Source organism: Mauremys mutica, chromosome 7 (genome assembly GCF_020497125.1).
Source record: "Mauremys mutica isolate MM-2020 ecotype Southern chromosome 7, ASM2049712v1, whole genome shotgun sequence".
In the NCBI taxonomy this organism is placed as follows: Eukaryota; Metazoa; Chordata; order Testudines; family Geoemydidae; genus Mauremys; species Mauremys mutica.
The window spans coordinates 53,947,166-53,972,224 of NC_059078.1; the positions used below are offsets into that span (position 1 = coordinate 53,947,166).

Genomic DNA, 25,059 nt, shown 5'->3' on the forward strand with positions numbered 1-25,059 from the left:
TGCCTACTGGATGGAGCCTGGCAAGTGAGAGAGGCAGTGAAGCATCTCGCCTGAAAATCCTACTGAGAGGTGGCAGCTAGCTCTCTGAGCAACTCATGAGCTGTGGTGATGTGACGTCAGGACTTAGGCCACTTGGCGCATGCCCACTGGCAAAAATTTAGGCACGTGAAGATTTTGGCCCCTCCAGGGTCAGGTGCCAGCTAAGCGGGGGTCAGTGGCACCCAGATGTTGGATTTGAGTCTTTTAAGTGGCAATTGGGCACCTCTGTCCCTGTGTGAATCTGGTCCTAGATTATCAGAAGAGTTCCTTCTGGCCTTCACATCTATGACTATAGGGCATGTGAATGAATGGAATGGTCACTCTTGTCAAAGCCAGCAGATGTTCTCTATTGAGAGCAGCAAGTGTGTGTGTGTGGGATGGGGATGTGGGGTATGGAAAGGTGCAGGGGAGAAAACTGAGAGGTGGAGCAGGGGATCACAGGGCCAGGTAGCACGGGATGGGGCACCAGCAGAGAATTTCTGGTGGATGGTGTCCAATTACCATAGGTTACTATGGTGAGGTCTGGGGCAGAAGAGGAGGTTAGTAGCAGTTTCCCTCTTGACAGTTTGAGAGCCTGTGAATGTCATGAGGACACCCACAGAAGAGGCAAATGGTAAGTGTGGCTGCAGAGGCAGCTCTGCCCAGGGGCAGGGGGCAGGAAGGTTCCGTGGCAGTTGGAGCAGGAGCGACCTGGCTGTTGGGTGGGAGCCCGCAGGACAAACTGATGTGGCAGCAGCTCTGGCCATCAGCTCTGAGGAAGGAGGCTGGTGTAACTACTACCTTGGATTTTGCTTGTCCTGCTGCTGTTACTCCCCAGAAGGACCGAGACAGGCTAGGCCTGCCCTGAAGGGCCCAGCCACATCTGGTCTTGCCAGTAACTCGACCCTACAGGAGATGGTAAGTATGGTGGGGAGAGGGGATGATGACCTCATCCACAAAAAGGGAATATTAATAGCATTGTTGTTGTTCTCTGCCAGAAGAGCAAACACTGACTGGGGGCGGCTGAGTGAGGAAGTGCTGCTTCAGTTAAGAGAAATTAGGGACAACGCAGTCCAGAGAGTTCACGGGAAGCAGTGATCACCCTCACAATGCCTCTTTTACCCACTTCAGTAGACATCAGTTACTGCCTGCTCTAAGTACAGACCTGGACAACACTGTTACTTAGTGAAAGTGACCTTTTCAATGATGATCACAACTGAGCACAATTCCCCGACAATAAAACATGCTTGCAATGACACTGGCATGATTTAAAAAATCTGGGTTTGATTCACAAAGGGTCTTAAGTGCCTCTCTGCCTCTTTAGGTACCTAAGTCCACCATTTAGGTGCCACTGACATTCTCAAGATCACCACTCAGCTGCTGCCTAACCTGGTAGGTGCCTAAATTCCCCGCAAGTAGGCATGTGCATAGCCTCCTAAACCCTGACACCACCCCACAGCGAATGAGCAGCTCCGTACTCTTGTGTGAGCTAAAGCCCCTATGACCCTGAAGTAGGATTCTCAAATATGGTCCCCTGCCTATCTCATCACTGGGGCCGCAGAGCACATCGTCAGGTGTGCGTGGCTTGTGTTCACAATAACCTGGTGGTCTGGGCACTCGCTAGGGATATAGGGGACCTGGGTTCAAGGCCCTGCTCCAAATCAGGCAGCTCCTGGATTTGAGTGTCCTAATCCTGGGTTACTGGCTATAAAAGAGGAGGGGGAAGGTGTGCATGAGTCTGGTTGTTTTTTTTTTTGTGAGAAGGAGAGGACTGACTTAGGTGACTAGCTCCAGGAGAGAAATCACAGCCCCTAAGTTTTGTTGGTGGGCATGCACATAACCACTGGTTTCAGAGTAGCAGCCATGTTAGTCTGTATCCGCAAAAAGAACAGGAGTACCTGTGGCAGGTACACTTCATCGGATGCATAGACTGGAACATACAGCAAGAAGATATTTATACATACAGAGAACATGAAAAGGTAGAAGTAGCCATACCAACTGTAAGAGGCCTATCAATTTAGTGATAATAGAGATGACCCATAGAAGGTGTGAGGATACTTAACATGGGGAAATAGTTTCAATTAGTGTAATGGCCCAACCATTGCCAGTCTCTGTTCAAACTTAAGTTAATTGTATCTAATTTGCATATTAATTCAAGTTCAGCAGTCTCTCATTGGAGTCTGTTTTTGAAGTTTTTTTGTTGTAAAATTGCCACCTTCAAGTCTGTCACTGAGTGGTTAGAGAGGTTGAAGTGTTCTCCCATTGGTTTTTTAATGTTATGATTCCTGATGTTAGATTTGTGTCCATTTATTCTTTTGTGTAGAGACTGTCCGGTTTGGCCAATGTATATGGCAAAGGGGCATTGCTAGCACATGATGGCATATATCATGTTGATAGATGTGCAGGTGAACGAGCCCCTGATGGCGTGGCTGATGTGATTAGGTTCTATGATGGTGTCACTTGAGTAGATATGTGAACAGAGTTGGCATCAGACTTTGTTGCAAGGATAGGTTCCTGGGTTAGTGTTTATATTGTATGGTGTGCGGTTGCTGGTGAGTATTTGCTTCAGGTTAGGGGGCTGTCTGTAAGCGAGGACTGGTCTGTCTCCCAAGATCTGTGAGAGTGAGGGATCATCTTTCAGGATAGGTTCTAGATCTTTGATGATGCGCTGGAGAGATTTTAGTTGGGGCTGAAGGTGACAGCTAGTGGAATTCTGTTGTTTTCTTTGTTGGGCCTGTCCTGTAGTAGATCATTTCAGGGTACTCTTCTGGCTCTGTCAATCTATTTTTTCACTTCAGCAGGTGGGTACTGTAGTTTTAAGAATGCTTGATAGAGATCTTGTAGGTGTTCTCTATCAAGCATTCTTAAAACAAGAATGATACATTCATACAAATAGGATGACCGCACTCAGTAGATTATAAGCTTTGTAATGATACCTTACAAGACACCTTCTGCATAACGCATATTCCAGTTACATCATATCTATACTTATAAACATTTTTATAAAAATATGGAGTGCAACATCACAATCTGTAAATTAAATATTCCAAAAACATCAAATTAAGATACCTATCTGTTTATCTACCTACCTTGCTATCTAGCTGTAGAATTTAAATGGCACTATTCCCCAATGCATCTGAGTGCCATCCTAGGGTTCAGTTCATAGAATCATAGAATATCAGGGTTGGAAGGGACCTCAGGAGGTCATCTAGTCCGACCCCCTGCTCAAAGCAGGACAAATCCCCAACTAAATCATCCCAGCCAGGGCTTTGTCAAGCCTGACCTTAAAAATCTTTAAGGAAGGAGATTCCACCACCTCCCTAGGTAACCCATTCTAGTGCTTCACCACCTTCCTAGTGAAAAAGTTTTTCCTAATATCCAACCTAAACCTCCCCCACTGCAACTTGAGACCATTGCTCCTTGTTCTATCATCTGCCACCACTGAGAACAGCCGAGCTCCATCCTCTTTGGAACCCCCTTTCAGGTAGTGGAAAGCAGCTATCCCAATCCTACAATCCCAATCCTCTGAGGTCCTATTGTAATTATGCAAAGTGTGGGCCATTAATGGTGGTTTGGAATCTTGATGGCTCCCATTAACCAGGACATTTGGTTGTAAATAGCTCTGTTTACTTGTAAGACTTCCTGTATATGTGTGAGCCAGCGAGTGAGTAATGAAGTCTCATAGGACATGTGATCATGTCACCTGAACTGGAATCCATCTTTAACTTGGTGCTTTTCCATTGAGAAGGACGGGTGGGGACCCAGAGAGACAAAGGATTCCCACCTTGTGCCAAAGCTATTAAAGGGGGTGGAACAGAACAAAGGGGGCTGCAGTCATGAGAAATCCCCTTTGGTACCACCTGAGCTGAACTAATAAGAACTGTACTGGGGAGAGGATTGGGCCCAGACTAGGAAGGAGTCCAGTCTGTGAAAGAATTTGGAACCTCTCTGAGGGTGAGATTTTACCTGTATTCAGTTTCTTAATGTATTAGGCTTAGACTTGCATGTTTTGTTTTATTTTGCTTGGTAACTTACTTTGTTCTGTCTGTTATTACTTGGAACCACTTAAATCCTACTTTTTATACTTAATAAAATCACTTTTGTTTATTAATTAACCCAGAGTAAGTGATTAATACCTGGGTGAGCAAACAGCTGTGCATATCTCTCAATCAGTGTTATAAAGGGAGGACAATTTATGAGTTTACCCTGTATAAGCTTTATACAGAGTAAAACGGATTTATTTGGGGTTTGGATCCCATTGGGAGCTGGGTGTCTGGGTGCTGGAGACAGAAATACTTGCTGAGTGGTTTTCAGTTAAAGCCTGCAGCTTTGGGGGCATGGTTCAGAGCTGGGTCTGTGTTGCAGCAGACTGGTGTGTGTCTGGCTCAACAAGGCAGGGTTCTGAAGTCCCAAGCCTTCAGGGAAAACAGGCTCAGAGGTAGGTTCAGCACGTCAGGTGACAGTCCCAAGGGGGTCTCTGTGACCAAACCCGTCACAAAGTATTTCCATTATATGTGTAATAGAAACATTTTCATGCAAAAGTAACAGCTCTGCAGTCAGGAAATATCTGGATGTATTGGAGATCTGGTCTCCAGCACCCTCAACTGGAATTACATCCTCATTTTACACCATTGCTTATCTTAGGGCTTGTATTCACCGTGAGAAAAGCTGCATTTTTTACCTGAAGGTAAAAAACACAGTGAAGAGCAGGCACTTTACTTTTACAAGATAAACTAGCCTTGTAATCCTGTCTGAAGGTGGCCTGGTCTAGTTTACCTTGCGGTCCTACTCTTCACTGTTTTTTACCTTGAGATAGCTCACTCAATTAGATACCTTGAGGTAAAATATTGGATTTTTCTAACAGTGAAAACAAGCCCTTAGTTATAGAATCAGAAGACTGGAAGGGACCTCAAGAAGTCTTCTAGTCCAGTCCCCTGCACTCCTGGCAGGACTAAGTATTATCTAGACATCCTTGACAGGTTTTTGTCTAACTTGCTCTTAAATCTCCAATGACACAGATTCCACAACCTCCCTAGGCAATTTATTCCAGTGCTTAACTATCCTGACAGGAAGTTTTTCATATTATCCAACCTAAACCGCCCTTCCTCCAATTTAAGCCCATTACTTCTTGTCCTGTCCTCAGAGGTTAACAAGAATTTTTTTTCTTCTTCGAGTGGTTGTTCATGTCCATTCAAAGTAGGTGTGCGCGCGCCGCGTGCATGCCAGCCGGAAGATTTTTCCTAGCAGCGTCCGTAGGGTCGGCCCAGGCACCCCCTGGAGTGGCGCCACCGCGGCATCCTATAAAGGGGCCCGCCGACTCTCCACCCCCTCAGTTCCTTCTTACTGCCGGTGACGGCTAGCTGGAACTTCTCTTGCGATAGCAAGTCGGCAGTGTCTTATCCTTACCGTTTAGTGTATAAAGTTGTATTATAGTTAGTTGAGTAGTTCTCTGTATATAGTTCTTAGTAATTGGGGTGTCTCCCCCCCCTGAGTTTTTGTTGCCCGCTGGGGCATGCCCGGGTCCCCCGCGTTCAAATTTTGCAAGGATTGTGGGAAATTCATGCCCAAGAGTGACCCGCACTCTGCATGTTTAAGGTGCCTTGGAGAGAGCCACCAAAAGGACCGGTGCTCTATCTGTAGAGGCTTCCGCCCGCAAACTCTTAAGTACAGGGCTCAAAGACTTAGAGTCCTCCTGATGGAGGCGGGCCTACAGCCACCCTCGGACCCGGAACCAGCCGAGGCGGTGCCCAGCACGTCGTCTTCGGTGCGGAGCGTCCCGGCACCTGCATCAGGACTTAGGGCCCAGCCCAAGTCATCAAAGACCCGGCACCGGACGGAGTCGGGTCATAGGAAGTCGGCCTCAGTGCGGCACCGCTCGCCTTCGCCGGTGCCCGCCAAGAGGAGGAAACCGGTGAGGGATAGGTCACCCCACCAGGATCCGAGGCCGATGCGGCCAACCAGCGGGAGCGTCAGGGGTTTCAGAGGTCAATGCCAAAGAGCAGGGATACGAAAAGACTCAAGCTCTTTGGTAGAAAGGTGTACTCCACGGGGGGCCTCCAACTCCGCATTGCCAACCAACAGGCAGTTGTAAGCCGATATGGTCACAACATGTGTTTGGCCATGTCGAAGTTCGCAGAGCTCCTTCCCCAGGACTCGAGGCCAGAGTTTTCGGCCCTAGTGGAGGAGGGCAAGCTGATCTCTCGAGCCTCCCTCCAGGCCGCCTTAGATGCGGTGGACTCAGCCTCGCGCACCCTGGCCACGGGCCTGGTCATGCGGCGGGGAGCCTGGCTCCAGGTCTCGGGCCTGCCCTATGAGGTCCAGCAGACGATTCAAGATCTCCCCTTCGAGGGGCAGCTCCTTTTTTTCGGAGAAGACGGACAAACGTCTGCACAGCTTAAAGGACTCGAGGGCCACACTTCGCTCGCTAGGCCTGCATACCCCTGCAACCCAGCGCAGACAGTTTAGGCCGCAGACGGCCCCCCGCCCATACCAGCCACAGCCTCGCCAGGAGCCGGGGCGCAAGCGGGGCAGAAATGGCAGGAGGCGTCCCCAATGGCCAGGCGTCGGGTCAGTCGAGGCCATCATCAGGGCCTAGACCCCCTATTTGATGGTACGGTTGAGGGAGACCTACCAATCAAGACTCTGGATCCTTCCACCCCTACCTTTGGGTCACGTCTGTCCCCCTTCTACCGTGCCTGGTCCCGCATCATGTCAGACAAATGGGTGCTCCGCACGGTAGAGAGGGGATATTCTATCCAGTTCTCCTCCCTCCCGCCCCACCAACCCCCCTCCCCGTCCCTCTTCAGGGACCCATCTCACGAGCAACTTCTAACTCAATAAGTGAAGTCCCTCACGGAGGCGGGGCGGTGGAGGAAGTCCCACGGGAGCTCAGGGGCAAAGGCTTCTACTCCTGGTATTTCCTCATACTGAAGGCGAAAGGGGGCCTAAGGCCCATCCTAGACCTGCGGCGGCTGAACAAGTTTGTACGAAAACTCAAGTTCCGCACAGTCTCCCTGTCCTCGATCATTCCCTCCCTGGATCCAGGAGATTGGTATGCCACCCTCAAGTTAAAGGACGCCTATTTCCACATTGCCATAATTCCCTGACACCGTCGGTACCTCAGGTTCGTCATGGCCGGTGCCCATCTGCAGTTCACAGTGCTCCCGTTCAGCCTGTCGGCCGCTCCCAGGGTCTTCACGAAGTGCATGGCAGTCGTGGCCGCCTTCCTGCGCAGGCGGGGCATCCAGGTATTTCCCTACCTGGACGATTGGCTCATAAAAGGTCGCTCCAAGGAGCAGGTAGAGACACAGGTGTCGTTCATCAGGCGGACCTTTCTCGATCTCGGCCTTCTCTTGAACGAAGCCAAGTCGACCCTGTCTCTGACACAACGAATAGAGTTCATAGGAGCTGTTCTGGACTCCACTCATGCCAAAGCGTATCTGCCGGAATCCAGGTTCCGTGCGATTTCCAAGCTTATCCTGGGTCTGCGCCGCGCCTCGGTAACCACGGCGCGAGTGTGCCTTTGGCTGTTGGGCCACATGGCAGCATGCACCTATGTGGTGGCCCACGCCAGACTCCGGCTCCACCCGCTACAGTCCTGGTTAGCGACAGTTTACCGCCCGGCCAGGGACCCCCTGGACTTGGTGGTGTCCATTCCCAGTTTGGTGCTAAGCTCGCTGTGGTGGTGGCTCGACCCGCGGGAAGTATGCATGGATGTCCCCTTCGATGCCTCGCAGCCCTCCCTCTCCCTGGTGACGGACACCTCGGATTGAGGTTGGGGAGCGCACCTGGGTCACCTCCAGATGCAGGGCTTGTGGTCGCTGGAGGACCTCGAGTTGCATATCAATGTCAGGGAGCTGAGGGCGTTCCGCCTGGCTTGTTTGACCTTCCGGTCCCACCTGGCCGGCAGATGTGTTTCAGTCCTCTCGGACAACACGGCAACAGTTTTCTATATCAACAAACGGGGGTGCACGCTCCTCTCCCCTGTGCAGGGAAGCCCTTGCACTGTGGGATTTCTGCATTCTCAATGCCACCCACCTGATGGTGTTCTACCTCCCGGGGGAGCAGAATGGTCTGGCAGACACCCTCAGCCGCTCGTTCCGGGGTCACGAATGGTCCTTTCAGTGAGATGTGGTGCGCTCAATTTTCCAGCTCTGGGGCTTTCCCCAGTTAAACCTGTTTGCTTCGAGGGAGAACAGGAAGTGCCGACGGTTCTGCTCCCTCCTGGGCCACAACCGGGGGTCTCTGTCGGACGCCTTCCTACAGTCCTGGGCGGGCGGTCTGCTCTACGTCTTCCCTCCGTTCCCCCTGATGCACAGGGTGCTCTTGAAAATTCGCAGGGACCACACGAGGGTAATCCTGATAGCCCCGGCATGGCCACGCCAGCATTGGTACACGTCTCTCCTGCACATGTCAGTTCAGGCGCCCCTGACGTTGCCCCTGCTACCGGACCTGATCACGCAGGACCGGGGCTCCCTCCGCCATCCGAACCTCGAATCCCTTCACCTCACAGCCTGGATGCTCCATGGCTGAACCCAGTGGAGTTGCAGTGCTCCCAGCAGGTTAGGCAGGTGCTGCTGGGTAGCAGGAAACCATCCACTAGGGCCACCTACCTGGCAAAATGGAAGCGCTTCTCCATATGGTCGGGTCAGCGAGGTCACGACCCGCTGGGGGTCCCAATCCCCATTGTCCTAGACTATTTGCTTCACCTAAGACAGCTGGGCCTCTCCCTTTCCTCCATTCACGTTCACTTGGCGGCTATATCTGCCTTCCATCCCGGGGAAGGGGGTGCCTCAGTGTTTGCGAACCCGCTGGTTGGGCGTTTCCTTAAGGGTATGGACAGGCTCTTCCCGCATGTTCATCCGCCGATCCCTGCCTGGGACCTGAATCTGGTCCTCTCCGTCCTCTCAGGGCCTCCCTTTGAGCCTCTGGCTTCGTGCTCCCTGCTATACCTGTCATACAAGACTGCCTTCCTGGTGGCGATCACCTCAGCCAGAAGGGTGTCGGAGCTTCGGGCTTTAACATCGGAGCCCCCGTACACTATCTTCTACAAGGACAAAGTCCAACTTAGACCTCACCCGGCCTTTCTACCTAAGGTCGTATCCAGTGATGAGCTGCCAAAAACTTAACAACCGGTTCCCTATAAAAAGTTCTGATTTAAGGGGGGGGAGCGGGGGAGGGGCCAGGGAGAGATCGTTGTGGGGCCGGAGGCCCCTGCAGGGCCTGGGCCAATTGCCCCACTTGCCCCCTCCCCTCTCCTCTGGCCAGCCCTGGAGCTTGCAGCAGCCCCCCTCACACACTTTGCTGGGCCATTCAAAAAGTGGCAGCAGGACGACTCCAGAGCTCAGTTGAGCTGCCCAGCTGGTGCCGGCGGCTGGCCACGCTGCAGCTGGGGGGAAGGGCCGGGGGAGCCTCAGCCTCCCCAGCTGGGAATCCTGGGAGCAACAGGATGGTCCGGCCCACAGACCAGAGTTCTTTGCCCACCCTCTGGCCCTTTAACAACCGGTTCTCCACGGAGGTCTAATTTTAGCAACCGGTTCTTGAGAACCTGTGGGAACCTGCTCCAGCTCACCACTGGTCGTATCCCAGTTCCACATGGGCCAAGATATATTTCTCCCGGTGTTTTATCCGAAACCACACTCCTCCAGAGAGGAGCGGAGGCTACATTCCCTGGATGTCCGCCGGGCCTTGGCTTTTTACATAGAGCGTACCAAGCCCTTCAGATGCTTGGCACAGCTCTTCATTGCAGTGGCAGAGAGGATGAAGGGTCTCCTGGTCTCCTCTCAGTGAATCTCTTTGTGGATTGTGACTTGCATCCGGGAATGCTACCGTATAGCTAAGACCCCTGTCCCTCCGGTCACGGCCCACTCCACTAGGGTGCAGGCCTCCTCTGTGGCGTTCCTGGCTCAGGTCCCGACTCAAGAGATTTGTAGAGCGGCCACGTGGTCCTCCATCCACACATTCTCAGCTCACTACGCCATCACGCACCAGGCGAGGGATGACGCAGCCTTCGGTCGTGCAGTTCTCCAGTCAGCAGTGATCTCCGACCCCTCCTCCTAAGGTTAGGCTTGTGAGTCACCTACTTTGAATGGACATGAACAACCACTCGAAGAAGAAAAAACAGTTACCCACCTTTTAGTAACTGTTCTTCGAGATGTGTTGTTCATGTCCATTCCAACACCCACCCTCCTGCCCCTCTGTCAGAGAGCCGGCAAGAAGGAACTGAGGGGGTGGAAGGTCGGCGGGCCCCTTTATAGGGTGCCGCAGTGGCGCCAGTCCAGGGGGCGCCCGGGCCAACCCTACAGACGCTGCTAGGGAAAATCTTCCTGCTGGCGTGCACGCGGCGTGCGCACACCTACTTTGAATGGACATGAACAACACATCTCGAAGAACAACAGTTACTAAAAGGTGGGTAACCATTTTTTCCTTTCTCCCTCCTCCTTGTAACAATCTTTTATGTACTTGAAAACTGTTATGTCCCCTCTCAGTAATCTCTTCTCCAGACTAAACAAACGCAGTGTGACACTGCACCCCATATTCTTCATAGAAATATTATGATATGAATATGGCATACTTAAATATGTTATGCAACATGGGTCATGTGAGGTATCATTGGAAAGGTTATGATCTACTGAATGTGTTTATCCAATTTGTATGTATCACTTCTGTATCTGAGGTTAGGAATATTAACTATGTAACTATTACAACTGTGTGTGTATTTGGGGGAACACCCACCAGACAGTAGGCAATCAGCTTCAATGGGCTATTAGGAAGAACAATAAGACTTGAAAGATACTACTCTCCTGCCTTCCTGAGAAGTTCCCCGGGGTTACTGCTTTGACATTACAGGGTCAGGTGATCGGGTCACCTGGTACTAGACACCCCCCCTCCCATCTTGGGCTTTTGGTGTTTTTTCCATTAAGAGGGGGTGACCGGTTAGACTGGGAAACAAAAGATTCCCACCTTACGTAAATTCTATTTAAGGCTGGGGAGTAAGGCAATCAAGACTCTTCTCCATTGCCTCCCTGTCCAAGAAGGAAGATTGCTAAAAAGACCTGAAGGGAAAGGCAGGGGCTAAGTCCAGGCTGAGACAGGGGTCCAGTCTGTAAAGAGAAATAACTGGAACTCTAAGCTACAGAAACTCTGCAACTTGCCTAAAACAACATTTAGGGTGCAAAATTATGTTTTATAACCTGTTTCTTGAGTGTATTAAGTTTAGTTTGCGTGTTTTGTTTTATTTGCTCAATAATCTGCTTTGTTCTGTTTGCTATCCCTTTAATCACTTAAAATTTACCTTTTGTAGTTAATAAACTTATTTTTCATTTATAAGAAATCCCAGTTTGTACAATTCTTATGGGGTGTGTGCGCAAAAAGCTGTGCATATCTCTCTCCACATTGAGGGAGGGGGCAATTTTTATGAGTTTGCACTGTGCAGATCTCATTATAGAGCGCAAGACAATATTATATTGGGTTTACACTCCAAAGGAGGTGTGCACATGAGTGCTGAGTAAATTCCTGAGCTGAATCTTCCCCACAGAGCTGATTTCAGTCTGTCTGCAGCTGGGTATCCTTACCTGTGTGTGTACTAGGGAAGGCTTGAGGGCCTGGCACAGCTAGGTCAGGGTGAGGAAACCCAGTCTGGTGGAACAGGCGGAACCAGTGGGACCCCAGCACATCAGGTGGCACTGGATTGGGGGGGAGGGGGTTTTCAACCCATCACACCCAAGTTTTCCAATCTTCCCTCATCATGTTTTCTAGACCTTTAATCATTTTTGTTGCACTCTCTCAACTTTCTCCAATTTATCCACACCTTTCCTGAAATGTGGCACCCAGAATTGGACATAATACTCCAGTTGAGGCCTAATCAGCATGGAGTAGAGTGGAAGAATTACTTCTTGTGTCTTGCTTACAACATTCCTACTAATACATCCCAGAATTAGAAGCAGCAAAGAATCCTGTGGCACCTTATAGACTAACAGATGTTTTTGCAGCATGAGCTTTCGTGGGTGAATACCCACTTCTTCGGATGCAAGACTTGCATCCGAAGAAGTGGGTATTCACCCACGAAAGCTCATGCTGCAAAAACATCTGTTAGTCTATAAGGTGCCACAGGATTCTTTGCTGCTTCTACAGAACCAGACTAACACGGCTACCCCTCTGATACTTGATCCCAGAATTAGGTATCAGAGGGGTAGCCGTGTTAGTCTGGATCTGTAAAAAGGGACAAAGTGTCCTGTGGCACCTTATAGACTAACAGAAGTATTGAAGCATAAGCTTCGTGGGTGAATACCCACACATGCGTCTGACAAAGTGGGTATTCACCCATAAAAGCTTATGCTCCAATACGTCTGTTAGTCTATAAGGTGCCACAAGACTCCTTATCCCAGAATTATGTTTGCTTTTTTTGCAACAGTGTTACACTGTTTAATCCTGGGGGAATTCTGTGCCAAAAAATTAAATTCTGCAACAAAAAAAAAAAGAGAAATTCTGGGCAAAATATTTTCAAATTTTGCATATTTTATTTGTCAAAATAACAATATAATCACACCAGTTTCAATTATTTTTGGTAATTTATTTCAAAATAGCTGTCAGCAAGTATGTCTGTAACAGTACAGAGAACAAAAAAGATTCAGGAAATGTTTGACAAATAGATCCCTTACTAGGCATATTGATACTGAACTTGGAGTAATAATTCGTTTAAACTACAATACAGAAGCATATTTCCTGCACCCCTCAGAAGCAGTGCAAAGGCTTGGGGGAGTTAGGGGTAAGGGAGGAGCTAAGGGAGAGGGAAGTAATTGCTGGGAAGCAGCCTAGGGTGTGAACTTGGAGGGTGCTGGGTATGGGTGGGAAAAGTATGGAACAGGGTTTTTTGGGGGTGGGGAGGGATTGTTAGAGAGCTTCCCCCATGAAGACCTTGGCTGATCCCTAGTCTCTCCCATTCAGTCAGCACATCTGATCCTGTCCCCATGTGTCCCTCCACCCTGTCCCCATGTGTCTCTGTGCCCCACTCAGCCACCCTCTGTCCCTATGTAGCTCACACCTCCCTACCCCTGTGGCCCTGTGCCCCAGTCTGTCCTCCCCCACTAGCCCTTGTGAGCCCCTGTCTGACCACCCAGAAGCCCCATGCTATCTGTCTCCCCATAGCCCCTGTCTCCAGACCTGGCCTGACAGGTGCTGTGAAGAAGGCAGTGCAGGCTCCTTCTCTTCCCTAGCTGGTCAGGAACTGCTGCTATGGTCTATCACCACAGCGCTCTCTTGTGGGCAAAAGGCAGAACTGCAGCAACATTTTTGGCAGAATTTTTTTTCTGTGCCAAAAAAAAAAAAAGTATGCGTGGCTCATTAATCATGGACATGTGCAGAATTCCCCCAGGAGTAACTGTTGACTCATATTTAGCTTGTGATTTACTTTGACCCCCAGATCCCTTTCCACAGTATTCCTTCCTAGGCAGTCATTTCCTATTTTGTATGTGTGCAACTGTTTGTTTCTGCCTAAGTGGAGTACTTTGCATTTGTCCTTATTGAATTTCATTCCATTTTCTTCAGACCATTTCTCCAGTTTGGATCGTTTTGGATTTTAATCCTATCCTCCAAAGCACTTGCAACCCTCCCTGCTTGGTATCATCTGCAAACTTTATAAGTGTACTCTCTATGCTATTATCTAAATCACTGATAAAGATATTGAACAGAACCAAACCCAGAACTTTTCTCTGCGGGATTTCACTTGATATGCCCTTCCAGCTTGACTGTGAACTACAAATAATTACGGTCTGGGAAAGGTTTTCCAACCAGTTATGCACCCACCTTATACTAGTTCCATCTAGGTTGTATTTCCTTAGTTTGTTTGAGACAGTATAAAAGATCTTAATAAAGTCAAATATATCATATCTACTGCTTCCCCCATCCACAAGGCTTGTTACCCTGTCAAAGAAAGCTATTAGGTTGGTTTAACATGATTTGTTCTTGACAAATCCATGCTGATTGTTACTATTACCTTATTATCTTCTAGGTGCTTGCAAATTGATTGCTTAATTATTTGCTCCATTATCTTTCTGGGTACCGATATAATTTATTTATTTTTCTTACTGCAGTTGTCTTTTACTTTACTTATATGGTTAAAATAAGGTGTGTAATTAGAAACCTCATCTCTTCTAGGTGAGATGTCAGAAAAACTAAGGAGATGCAGGAAGGAACTGACTGCAGCTATAGACAGGGCATTTGAAGATTTCACAGCTCCTTTCTGTCTCTCAGAAGATTGCATCAACAAACAGAATTCAGACTTGCAGACAGAGACACCTTCCTCCTTGCCCCAAATGAACAGAGTTAGTTACAGAAGAGATCCTACTTCTACCTTATCTTCCTATCTCGACCAGTCTGCAGCAGTCTCCTGTGTGCTGGAAAAAAAGACTCCTGTCTTCATACCAAACCTTATTCCAGTAAGCATTGCCCAAAATCCCTTATGCCCAAAGAGAGAACCTTTGACAAGTAAGGAAAATACTTGGCTACGTTCTTCCATTTTTGTGTCTGACAGACAACTTCCAAGAACTCTGGGGGACAGTGAGAGATGGAGGAAAGGGCATGCGAGGTACAGTTTGTATTCATAGTTCTTTGTCATTAATATTGTTAGGACATGTGCTTAGATGGTCAGGGTGTCGTATTTAAAGACTTCCAAGAAGAGGGAACTTCTGAGGAGATATGTGCAAGAATGTTTCCTCCAGAAGCTCAGACATTAGATATTATTCCTGAGAGGGGATGGGTTCTCGTGCTTAGAGTTGGGGGCTGAGAATCAGGACCTCAGGGTGCTATTTCCAACTCTGTCACAAGTATTCTCTGCAATTTTGGGCACCCTGTTTTGCCCACATTTACCCTTCAGTCTGTAGGTGGAGAATGCTGCTTGCCTCCCTCCTAATGCCTTGCTACACAGGGCTGTGTAGTGTATCATCAGCTTGTGTTATGCAGGAGTTTAGGCTACACTATCATAACGGTGTCTTAGAATCATAGAATCTCAGGGTTGGAAGGGACCTCAGGAGGTCATCTAGTCCAACCCCCTGCTCAAAGCAGGACCAAACCCAACTAAATCATCCCAGCCAGGGCTTTGTCAAGCCTGACCTTAAAAACCTCTAAGGAAGGAGATTCCACTACCTCCCTAGGTAATCCATTCCAGTGCTTCACCACCCTACTAGTGAAAAAGTTTTTCCTAATATCCAGCCTAAACCTTCCCCTCTGCAACTTGAGACCATTACTCCTTGTTCTGTCATCTTCTACCACTGAGAACAGTCTAGTCTTCTGGCCTTAAAATCTGTGACTGGTTTAGTATTTATTATTTGCATTCAGGGGCGGCTCCAGCACCAGCGCTCCAAGCGTGTCTGGGGCGGCAAGCCGCGGGGGGTGCTCTGCATGTGCCGGGAGGGCAGCAGGCAGGCTGCCTTCAGCGGCTTGCCTGCCGAGGGTCCGCTGCTCCCGGGACCAGCAGACCCTCCATGCTTGGGGCGGCAAAATGTCTAGAGCCGCCCCTGTTTGCATTACAGTAGCATCTAGAGACTTCAGTCTCAGGGCTCCTTTGTGCTAGATGCTGTACAGTAAGACAGTCCCTGTTCCAAACAGCTTGAAGTGCAATATAGTAATATTCATGTCTGAGACACATCTCAGGTGAGTCACCACATGAAAAAACCTTCACATGCAGAGGACCCTACCAACTTAATAGTCCATTCTAGTCAATTTCACAGCCATTGGATTTGAAAGTTTGTCTGAAGACATAAAATTGACCTTTATATCTGAAATTTCACCGTGTTGTAATGGGGGGTGACCCCCTCCCCCCAAAAAGGGTGTTCCCCCCCACAAAGCTGTTGCAAGAGGATTGCCCCCCTTCACTTCTGTGCTGCCTTCAGAACTGGGCTGCGGGAGCTTCCTGCAGCTGGAGGAGGCTCGTGGAGGCGATCTCCGCTGTGTTTCTGGGAGTGCCCCAGTCAGGGGCTCCTACCTGCTAGTCCCAGCTGGCTGGGGAGGGACAGGACTTACTCTTTCCTTACATGGCCCCTTTAGGGGAGAGATCAGACCCGCCTCCAGCTACCTCTCCTGGGTGCAGGAAGCTCTATGGCTGGGCAGCAGCCCCAGAGCTTCATGCAGCTGGAGGATGTTCCCAGAGGCGGAGGTGGGTCCGACCTCCCACATGCTCCTTGAAGTACTACAGCTGGGGGCTCCTGCCTGCTAGTCCTAGCCAGTGGTGGATTAATGCACAGGCCCTGCAACGGTGTGGGACTCACCCCGGTGGCGCCTCTTGCTGCTACCTTCTGGAAATTAGCTCTCCAGTTGTCAGAGTGCCCTCTGCAGGCTGGTGTCCCTCTTTTCCTAGCCCCCGTGTCCCTCCCAGACCCAGTGCCCCTTGCACACTGGGGTACTGCCCCCCCAGCAGTACACCCCTCAGTCTCTGGGTTTCCCCTCCCCAGGGAACCCCCACCCACTATCCCCACCTTGCCTCAATCTTTGGCTACTGCCCAGTCTCCATCTAGCCCCCATTCACTAGGGCAGACTGCAGTATAAATGCCACTCATCACAGGCTGGGGGGATTGGACCTGCTGTTTCTACCTACCCCTTTAGGCTGCCCCCCTGCAACCCCAGTACCTATTCGGCCTTCCACTAGGCTGCAGCCTGGGAGTTTCCAGGCCAGAGCTCCCCAGGCCTCCCCCAGCCCTGCTCCAGCTCAGGTACCTTGGTATGCTCCCAGCAGCCACATCCCTCCCTCTCAACAGACTAGAGAGAGTCTGTGCTTCTGGCCCACTGCCCTCTTATAAGGGCCAGCTGGGCCCTGATTGCACTGGCTACAGCTGTGGCTGCTTTCCCCATCAGCCCAGCTTTTCTCTGCCACAGCCCTCTCCCAGGCTGCTTTAAGCCCTTCCAGGCAGCAGTGGGGTGACTACCCTGCTACAAGACCCCCTGTAGAAATGGGCACCCCAAGCCCCGGCACAAACTTTGGAGGCAGAAACCCCAAGCCCTGGCAGAAGACATGGGGGTGGGGCAGAAGTCCTGAGCCCCAGCAGGACCTGTGGGGTGGATGCACCAGTTGGAGCTGTGGAGGCAGAAGCCCCGAGCCTGGGTGTCCCAAGCCCCGGCTGGAGCCGTAGGGGAAGAAGCCCTGAGCCCCAGCAGGAGCCCTAAGGCTGGGTACCCCGAGCCCTGGCAAGAGCCATGGAGGCAGAAGCCCCAAGCCTGGGTGTCCTGACCCTAGGTGCCCTGAGTCCTGGCTGGTGCTGCGGGGGCAGAAAGCCCAAGCCCAGGTGCCCCAAGCTGTGACAGGAGCCAACACACAGAAGCCCCTAGGCTGGGCACCCTGAGTTGCGGCAGAAGCCCCGAATCCAGTTCCGGGGCTGCTGCAGCACAGAAGTGAGGGTGATACACCCTCACTTCTGCACTGACTTTGGAGGTGGATCTGATCTCCCCACCGAGAGAGGACATGCAGTGGAAGGTCAAGTTCTGTGCCTCCCCTACCTGGCCACAACTAGCAGCTAGGAGCCCCCACCTGGGGTGATCCCAGCATCAGGGGGGAGATCAGATTTCACAGGGAAGGGCTTATTTCATGGTCCATGACACATTTTTCACAGCCATGAAATTGGTAGAGCCCTACACATGCACATTAGAAGATGTTGAGACATCTTCTATACAACTATATAACCACTGTCATCATACCTTCATTTGAATGTGTGCCCTACATTTAGTCCTTGTGTTTATAAAGCTCCATTTTTGCTGTCAACCATTTGACAAACTTCTGCAGTGCAGCTTGTCCAGAGAACCAAAACCGTTCCATTGTTTTGTCCAGCAAAGATGCTGAAAGATGCATGAAGTCAGAAGCAAACATAGCTGTCAATGCTGTCTGCCAAGACATTTCGCAGGATCTTCCTGACACACCCGGTGAGTCTAGAGCTCCACTTTTCTTCCTCACACTCAGGGTAGGCTGGCTTTTCCAGCTCTGTGAAAGCTTTTAAAAACATCTCCTCACCCTTTTGTAGAAGGGATTGTGAGGATCTGTAAATTGTAAGGGAACAGATAACTGGCAATGGAGCTGTTTGCCTCTAAGCCACCTGTTCAAATCCAGCCATCAGGTATAACTAAAGTTACTAAAAACTAGGGTGTTGATTAATCACAGTTAACGCACGTGATTAACTCAAAAATTTAATCATGATTAATCACACTGTTAAACAATAGAATATGAATTGAAATGTATTAAATATTTTTGGATGTTTTTCCACATTTTGAAATATATTGATTTCATTTACAATACAGAATACAAAATATACAGTGCTCACTTTATATGATTATTTTTATTACAAATATTTGCACTGTAAAAATGATAAGACAGTATTTTTCAATTCACATCATACAAGTACTGTAGTGCAATCTCTTTATCCTGCAAATGCAATTTACAAATGTAGGTTTTTGTTACATAACTGCACTAAAAAAACAAAATAATGTAAAACTTCAGAGCCTACAAGCCCACTCAGTCCTACTTCTTGTTCAGCCAATCACCAAGACAAACAAGTGTTTACATTTACAGGAGATAATGCTGTCCTCTTCTTATTTACAATGTCACCTGAAAATGAGAACAGGTATTTGCATGGCACTTTTGTAGCCAACATTGCAAGGTATTTACGTGCCAGATATGCTAAACATTCATATGCCCCTTCATGCTTCGGCCACCATTCCAGAGGACATGCTTCCATGCTGATGACGCTCATTTAAAAAATAATGCTATAATTAAATTTGTGACTGAACTCCTTGGTGGATAATTGTATGTTTCCTGCTCTGTTTTACCCGCATTCTGCCATATATTTCATGTTACAGCTGTCTTGATGACCCAACACATGTTCATTTTAAGAACACTTTCACTGCAGATTTGACAAAATGCAAAGAAGGTACCAATGTGAGATTTCTAAGGATAGATACAGCACTCGACCCAAGGTTTAAGAATCTGAAGTGCCTTCTAAAATCTGAGAGGGACAAGGTTGGGGAATGCTTTCAGAAGTCTTAAAAGAGCAACACTCTGACACGGAAACTGGAACCACCAAAAAAGAAAATCAACCTTCTGCTGGTGGCATTTGCCTCAGATGATGGAACTGAATATGTGTCAGTCTGCGCACTGGTTTGGATCGTTATCTAGCAGAACCCGTCATCAGCATGAACACATGTTCTCTGGAAGAGTGGTTGAAGCATGAAGGGAGATATTATCTTGAGCACATCTGGCGCAAATATTTTGTGACTCCAGCTACAACAGTGCCATGAGCAGGGCCGGCTCCAGGCACCAGCCGAGCAAGCTCGTGCTTGGGGCGGCAGATTCCAAGGGGCAGCATTCCGCCCAATCCTTTTTTTTTTTTTTTTTGCACTTCGCCGCTTCCGCCGCCCCTGCAGGTTTTTTTCTTTTTGGTTTGCTGCTCCTGCCACCCTGTAGGGGGCAGCGGCGCGGAGGAGGGGAGCTGCTGGGAGTGGTGCCAGGTCTGCAGCAAGCCCGGCACAGCAGCCCGCGTCCTTTCCTGCCCGCCCACCAGAGTGGCGCGGAGCCCTCCCAGCAGGCGGCACGGCAAGTGGGGCCGCATGGCGAACGCCCTGCTTAAAGAAGCCCTGGCTGTCCCCCTTCTCTCTCTTCCCCCCCCCCGCCGCTAGCTGGAGTGTGCACTCCACTGCCCGGGGTCTGCAGGGCTGGGAGTCCCCCTGCACCCGCACTCCCGCCGCCCCACAGGTATTTTTTTGTTTTTTTTGTTTTTTTGTTTTTTCTTCCCTTTGCCGCTCCGGCCAGCTGGGCGGTTTGTTTCACACACACACACACACACACACCCTTTGCTGCTCCGGCCGGCAGGTTCATTTCATGCCCCCTCTCCTTCATTGCTCTGACCGGCCGGCAGGTTTCCTGCCCCCCCTTTGTTGCTCCGGCCAGCCGGCAGGTTGGTTTCCCGCCCCTCCACCCCCTTTGCTGTTTGGGCTGGCTGGCAGGTTTGTTCCCCCCACCCCTTCGCCGCTCCGGCCGAGCGGCAGGTTTGTTCCCCCCCCCTTTGCTGCTCCGGCCCCCGCGCAGGTTCTCTTTTGGGGGGGGGGGTTGGGGCGGCAAAAAAGCCAGAGCCGGCCCTGGCCATGCCTGTTCTCACTTTCAGATGACATTGTAAACAAGAAACGGGCAGCATTAATTCCTACAAATGAAAACAAACTTGTTTGTCTGAGTGACTGGCTGAACAAGAAGTAGGACTGAGTGGACTTGTAGGCTCTAAAATTTTACATTTCATTTTTGAATGCAGGTTTTTTTGTACATAATTCTATATTTGTAAGTTCAACGTTCATGATAAAGAGATTGCACTACAGTACTTGTATGAGGTGAATTGAAAAATACTATTTTTTTTACAGTGTAAATATTTGTAATCAAAGTAATAAAAAAAAAGCACTGTACACTTTGTATTCTGTGTTGTAATGGAAATAAATATATTTTGAAAATGTAGAAAACATCCAAAATATTTAAATAAATGGCATTCTATTATTCTGTAACAGTGCAATTAAGCGGAATTAATTTTTTTAATCGCTTGACAGACTTACTAACAACTAGTAGGTGCTTGGTGAACTAGATGAAATGTGTTTTGTGTCTCAGTCCAGTTCACTCTGGGTGTATGGCCACTGCACCCCAAGTGGCAGCATGATGAATATGCTCAGCAAAAAAGCCAAGCACTGATTCAACGTTGAGGCTAAACTACCCTCTCACCCCAGAGGTGATGCCTCCATCTAAAGGAGATAGGAAGCTGGCTCTGCGTGATATACCTGTTCTACATAGGATTTAAATCTTAAGTACTATCAATTCAGCACCTTCAGTGCTGCTGAGCTGCCCCAGTAGCAAATCAGTGTGCCCCTCAGCCAGAGGGGGCATCCTGAGATACCCAATGCCCCCACTGCCAGGATGGAGACCCCACAGTGATTCTGCCACGACCTCCTGGTCCCAACAGCCTCTTTCCCCATCTTTGATGCGTCCAGCAGCACTGCTGGTACACAGCTGAGATCCACTACATCCCAACCTGCCCCTCTCTCTCCTGCTAGCCTTGCTAGCAGATCATCATCCCAGATCTGCAGTGCCTGTGGTGCGGGCATGTTCCTTGGCCATGGGCACAGCATAAGGGGGGAGGAGATTGATAACTATATTCCCCTCTCCCTCTGCAGTTGATGCGCTGCTATGTGCAATCCCTCAATCCTCCCAAATGCAACATCAAATGTCCTGAAAAAATGGCACTGGGTGAATGTTACTATACACCTACCACCCCCAAGCTTGCTACACTAAATCAGTAGAACAGCCACTGCTTCCTCTGAGAAACGTGCCCCTTGAAGCTATATTGACTTGCTTCTAAGGCCAGATTCAGACTTCCCAGAATGCTCACTACTAAGGCAGGTCTTTCACTTGGTATCAGGGCAGAATACAAAGACCTCAGCCTGGGTATGTATAGAATGGGAACTTAACAGACCTCTTTCACTGCCATATATTCTGGGTTTATAAAACATGTCACTCCCAATCCTTGTCTCTGCCATCTATACCACCAAACAAGAGAGACAGACTTAACTGGGCTCCTACACTTTCTCACCATGGTATATGCAGTGGCAGTTCTAAGGGGCAGCCCAGATTTCATTGTAGGGGAAATTCTATGACTGGGAAGGAGTGGATGAAAAGTGACATTTTCACATTCTCACAGCTCTGTACCAATGACATCCCTACGTGTGTCTCAAACCTTGGTACTCTGGCCTGCAAAAGCCACATTTTTGCCAATATCTACAACTATGCTATGAGCAACAAGCTGGCACATGAAATTCAGTATTGATAAATGCCAGGTAATGCACACTGGAGGGAAAAAATGAATTACCCATACACATTTGCAGGATTCCAAATAAGCTGTTTCAGGAAAGGCATCTAAGCTTCACTGGACAGCTCAGTGGAGACCGCTGCTCAATTGGGTATTCACCCACGAAAGCTCATGCTGCAAAACGTCTGTTAGTCTATAAGGTGCCACAGGATTCTTTGCTGCTTCTAATGAACATGTTGGGATTCATAAGGAATGGGATGGAGAGTGATGCAGAAAATATGCCTTTATCTCCAACAATAAAGCTTCATCCAGATACTGTGTGCAGGAGTAGTCACCCGTTATCAAAGAGACAACTGCAGAACTAGATGGAGGTTCAGAGAAGGTTGATAAGAATGATCCAGAGCTTGGAGAACCCCCCACATATGCAGAAAGATTAAAATGACTGGGATTGCTCACTTTAGAGAGGAGACAAATAAGAGTAGTGGGATTAAAATGTACTAAGCATCATACTTCTGAGCAACCCCCATAGCAAACCAGTGTGGGGAGCCCAGTGCTCGCAGCATACTGGAGTACAAAAGGTCTCCAGCGCTCCTGGGCCACACATGTTGGTGCCCATGTAAAGATCCCTGAGTGGTTATAATGTATCTATAGATATTTACAGCCTCTCTTACTCTTCTCCAATTACTGATTACGCTGATGGACTGGTTTTCATGGCATTTTCCTTTATTTTGTAGGGAACCCAAACAGTTGGGGTATAGAGGAGTTAGCAGGCCAACTGGCCCTAGTGAATGAGTTAAGCAGAGTTCACAGGCACTCAGGTGAGCCCCCCCTTAGAGGTGATGTTTTAGCCATCTTTATGGATGCGAGCAGCAGCTCTGAGACAAGGCACCGAAGACCAAACATTGAGGATGAAGAGATTATCCAGACAGTTCTGGATTTGGAAGAGGATTACAGCACGGCCATCTCTGCTCTGCACCAACTGAAGTAGCGAAACTGGCTCAAAGGTTTACATAGGCAAAGACTTAAGAAACAACCGTTCTTAAACATGGAGCCTTTCTGGGGGAAAAAAATGGCAGATTCCATGTAATATAAAGGTTCAATTAAAATAGTAATTTGCAAATTCTCCCTTTATGCCAGTGTTTTGTACTATTCATGTTTTCTTCTGAGTGCTGCTTTTTTTTTTCTTGTGAGAAGGGAGGTTTCATTATTTGCGACTGACTTTCTCCAGCAATACAGTAACTCCTCACTTAAAGTCGTCCTGGTTAATGTTGTTTCGTTGTTACATTGCTGATCAATTAGGGAACATGCTTGTTTAAAGTTGTGCAATGCTCCCTGCTTTGTCCACTGCTTGCAGGAAGAGCAGCCCATTGCAGCTAGCTGGTGGGGACTTGTAACCAGGGTGAACCGGCAGCCTCACATCAGCTCCCCATATCAGTTCTCTGCTCCCTTAAGTTCCCTGTGCTGCAGCCGCGCAGCAGGCTAGCAATTGCTGGGCAGGTTAGCTGTCCCTCCACCCATTGCCATGTCCAGCTCCTGCCCTCTGCCTTGGAGCTGCTCCCATAGACTCCTGCTTGCTGTGCAGGGGGGGAGGGAGGGGCTAATGTCAAGGTGTCCCCCTCCTCCCTGCTCCTGCACCCCACTTACCCCTTCTCCATATAGAGCAGGGAGGGGACATGGATGGAGAGAGACAGAGAGAGCCTGGGGCAGCAGCTGCTGTCTCAACTTCCTGATCCACTTCAAAAGACAATGCACTTAAGAGTGGGTCAGCTTACTTAAAGAGACAGGGTGCATCTCTCTCTTTCTCTCTCTCTCTCGCCCATACATAAGGTGTGCGTCTGTCTCTGCTATGCTGTCTCCTCTCCCTCGTGTTTGTGCTGCCTTGTGTGAGAGGCTACATTAACAACAATGTGTTAACCCTTGATGAACTAGCACTCAGCTGAGCTCTCATTTAGCAGCAAGGCATTCCCTGGGAAATATCCCTTCCTCTTCCACTCTCTAACTTCACCACCTCAACCAAGCTTCACAATCATCATAGCTGTGAACAGTATTAAATTGTTTAAAATTTATAGTGTGTATATCTATATAATAATAAAGTTTTTTTGTGTGGTGAAAATTTTTTCCCTAACCCTCCCTATTTTCATTAATTCTTATAGGGAAATTGGATTAGCTTAACATCATTTCGCTTAAAGTCACATTTTTCAGGAACATAACTACAACATTAAGCGAGGAGTATTGCATCTGCAGATTCAACTCTCGTGGGCTACAGAACCATTGTGAACAAAAGAAAATGTTAAGGGTCTGGCACACTAGACACATAGACATTATTGTGGAGCCAAAGATATACAAGTTCTTTTATACTTCACTGACACACTGTTCCTCTCAAATACAATGGAACACACCAGTCCTAGACAAAAGCTACATTAAACTGGAGTCAGTTGAGAATATACATAGTCTGTGCTAAGACACAAAATGAGTTACACCTAGCAAGGGACATAAGACAGTACAAAGTGGTTCTAGAAATATGTTAGACCTACACGTTCTTTCCCCTTTATCGTCTATTAACTAATGAGGAAGGACAGCAAATAACAGATGAGACAGAGAAGGCTGAAATACTTAATGCCTTTTTGGCTTCAGTCTTCACGGCCCTAGGTATTTTGCCACCCCAAGCACGGCAGGCAGGCTGCCTGTGGCGGCTTGCCTGCGGGAGGTCCCCGGTCCCGTGAATTCAGCGGCAGCCTGTGGGAGGTCCGCCGAAGCCGCGGGAGCAGCGGACCCTCAGCAGGCATGCCGCTGAAGGCAACCTGCCTGCTGCCCTCGCGGAGACCAGCAGAGCGCCCCCCGTGGCTTGCCGCCCCAGGCACGCACTTGGCGTGCTGGTGCCTGGAGCCGCCCCTGACTGTGACCAGATGCTTAACACAATTAATATTAACAAGGGGCAAGGAACTCATACCAGAATAGGGAAAGAACAGGTTAAAGAATATTTATATGTATCCAAGTTAGTAGGGCCTGATTAAATTCATCCTAGGGGCCTTAAAGAACTAGGTGATGTGACAAAGTTCCTCCTCTACCTTGGTGGGTCCTGTGCTTATTGGAGGATTTGCTCACCTCAGTGATCTTCCCCTCTGGTGGAACGCAGTCTGTGTCAACTCCTCCTGTGTCTGATCAGGAATTGGGAGGTTTGGGGGGAACCCGGGCCCGCCCTCTACTCCGGGTTCCAACCCAGGGCTCT

At 49.0% G+C, this 25,059-nt stretch overlaps 1 protein-coding gene across 2 annotated transcripts; it reads left to right on the plus strand.

Moving 5' to 3' along the window:
* Positions 1-679: 679 nt before the first annotated feature.
* Positions 680-23,074, plus strand: C7H3orf62 (chromosome 7 C3orf62 homolog). Of its 2 annotated transcripts, none has more exons than XM_045022962.1 (4): positions 680-936; positions 14,173-14,602; positions 17,786-17,922; positions 22,565-23,074. In XM_045022962.1, the coding sequence occupies exons 2-4, from the start codon at positions 14,178-14,180 to the stop codon at positions 22,816-22,818; spliced, it is 816 nt and encodes a 271-aa protein (XP_044878897.1). In that variant the 5' UTR covers positions 680-936; positions 14,173-14,177; the 3' UTR covers positions 22,819-23,074. The 2 variants fall into 2 exon arrangements, with proteins under 2 accessions (XP_044878897.1, XP_044878898.1); XM_045022963.1 differs by having other exon boundaries at positions 682-936; positions 17,831-17,922; positions 22,565-23,065.
* The last annotated feature ends 1,985 nt before the right edge of the window (positions 23,075-25,059 follow it).

Coding starts and splice junctions, on each gene's coding strand:
- C7H3orf62 (XM_045022962.1), top strand. CDS start 14,178: ATGTCAGAAAAACTAAGGAGATGCAGGAAGGAACTGACTGCAGCTATA. Junction 14,603..17,785: donor TGGAGGAAAGGGCATGCGAG/GTACAGTTTGTA, acceptor AAACTTCTGCAG/TGCAGCTTGTCCAGAGAACC. Junction 17,923..22,564: donor GGATCTTCCTGACACACCCG/GTGAGTCTAGAG, acceptor TTTATTTTGTAG/GGAACCCAAACAGTTGGGGT.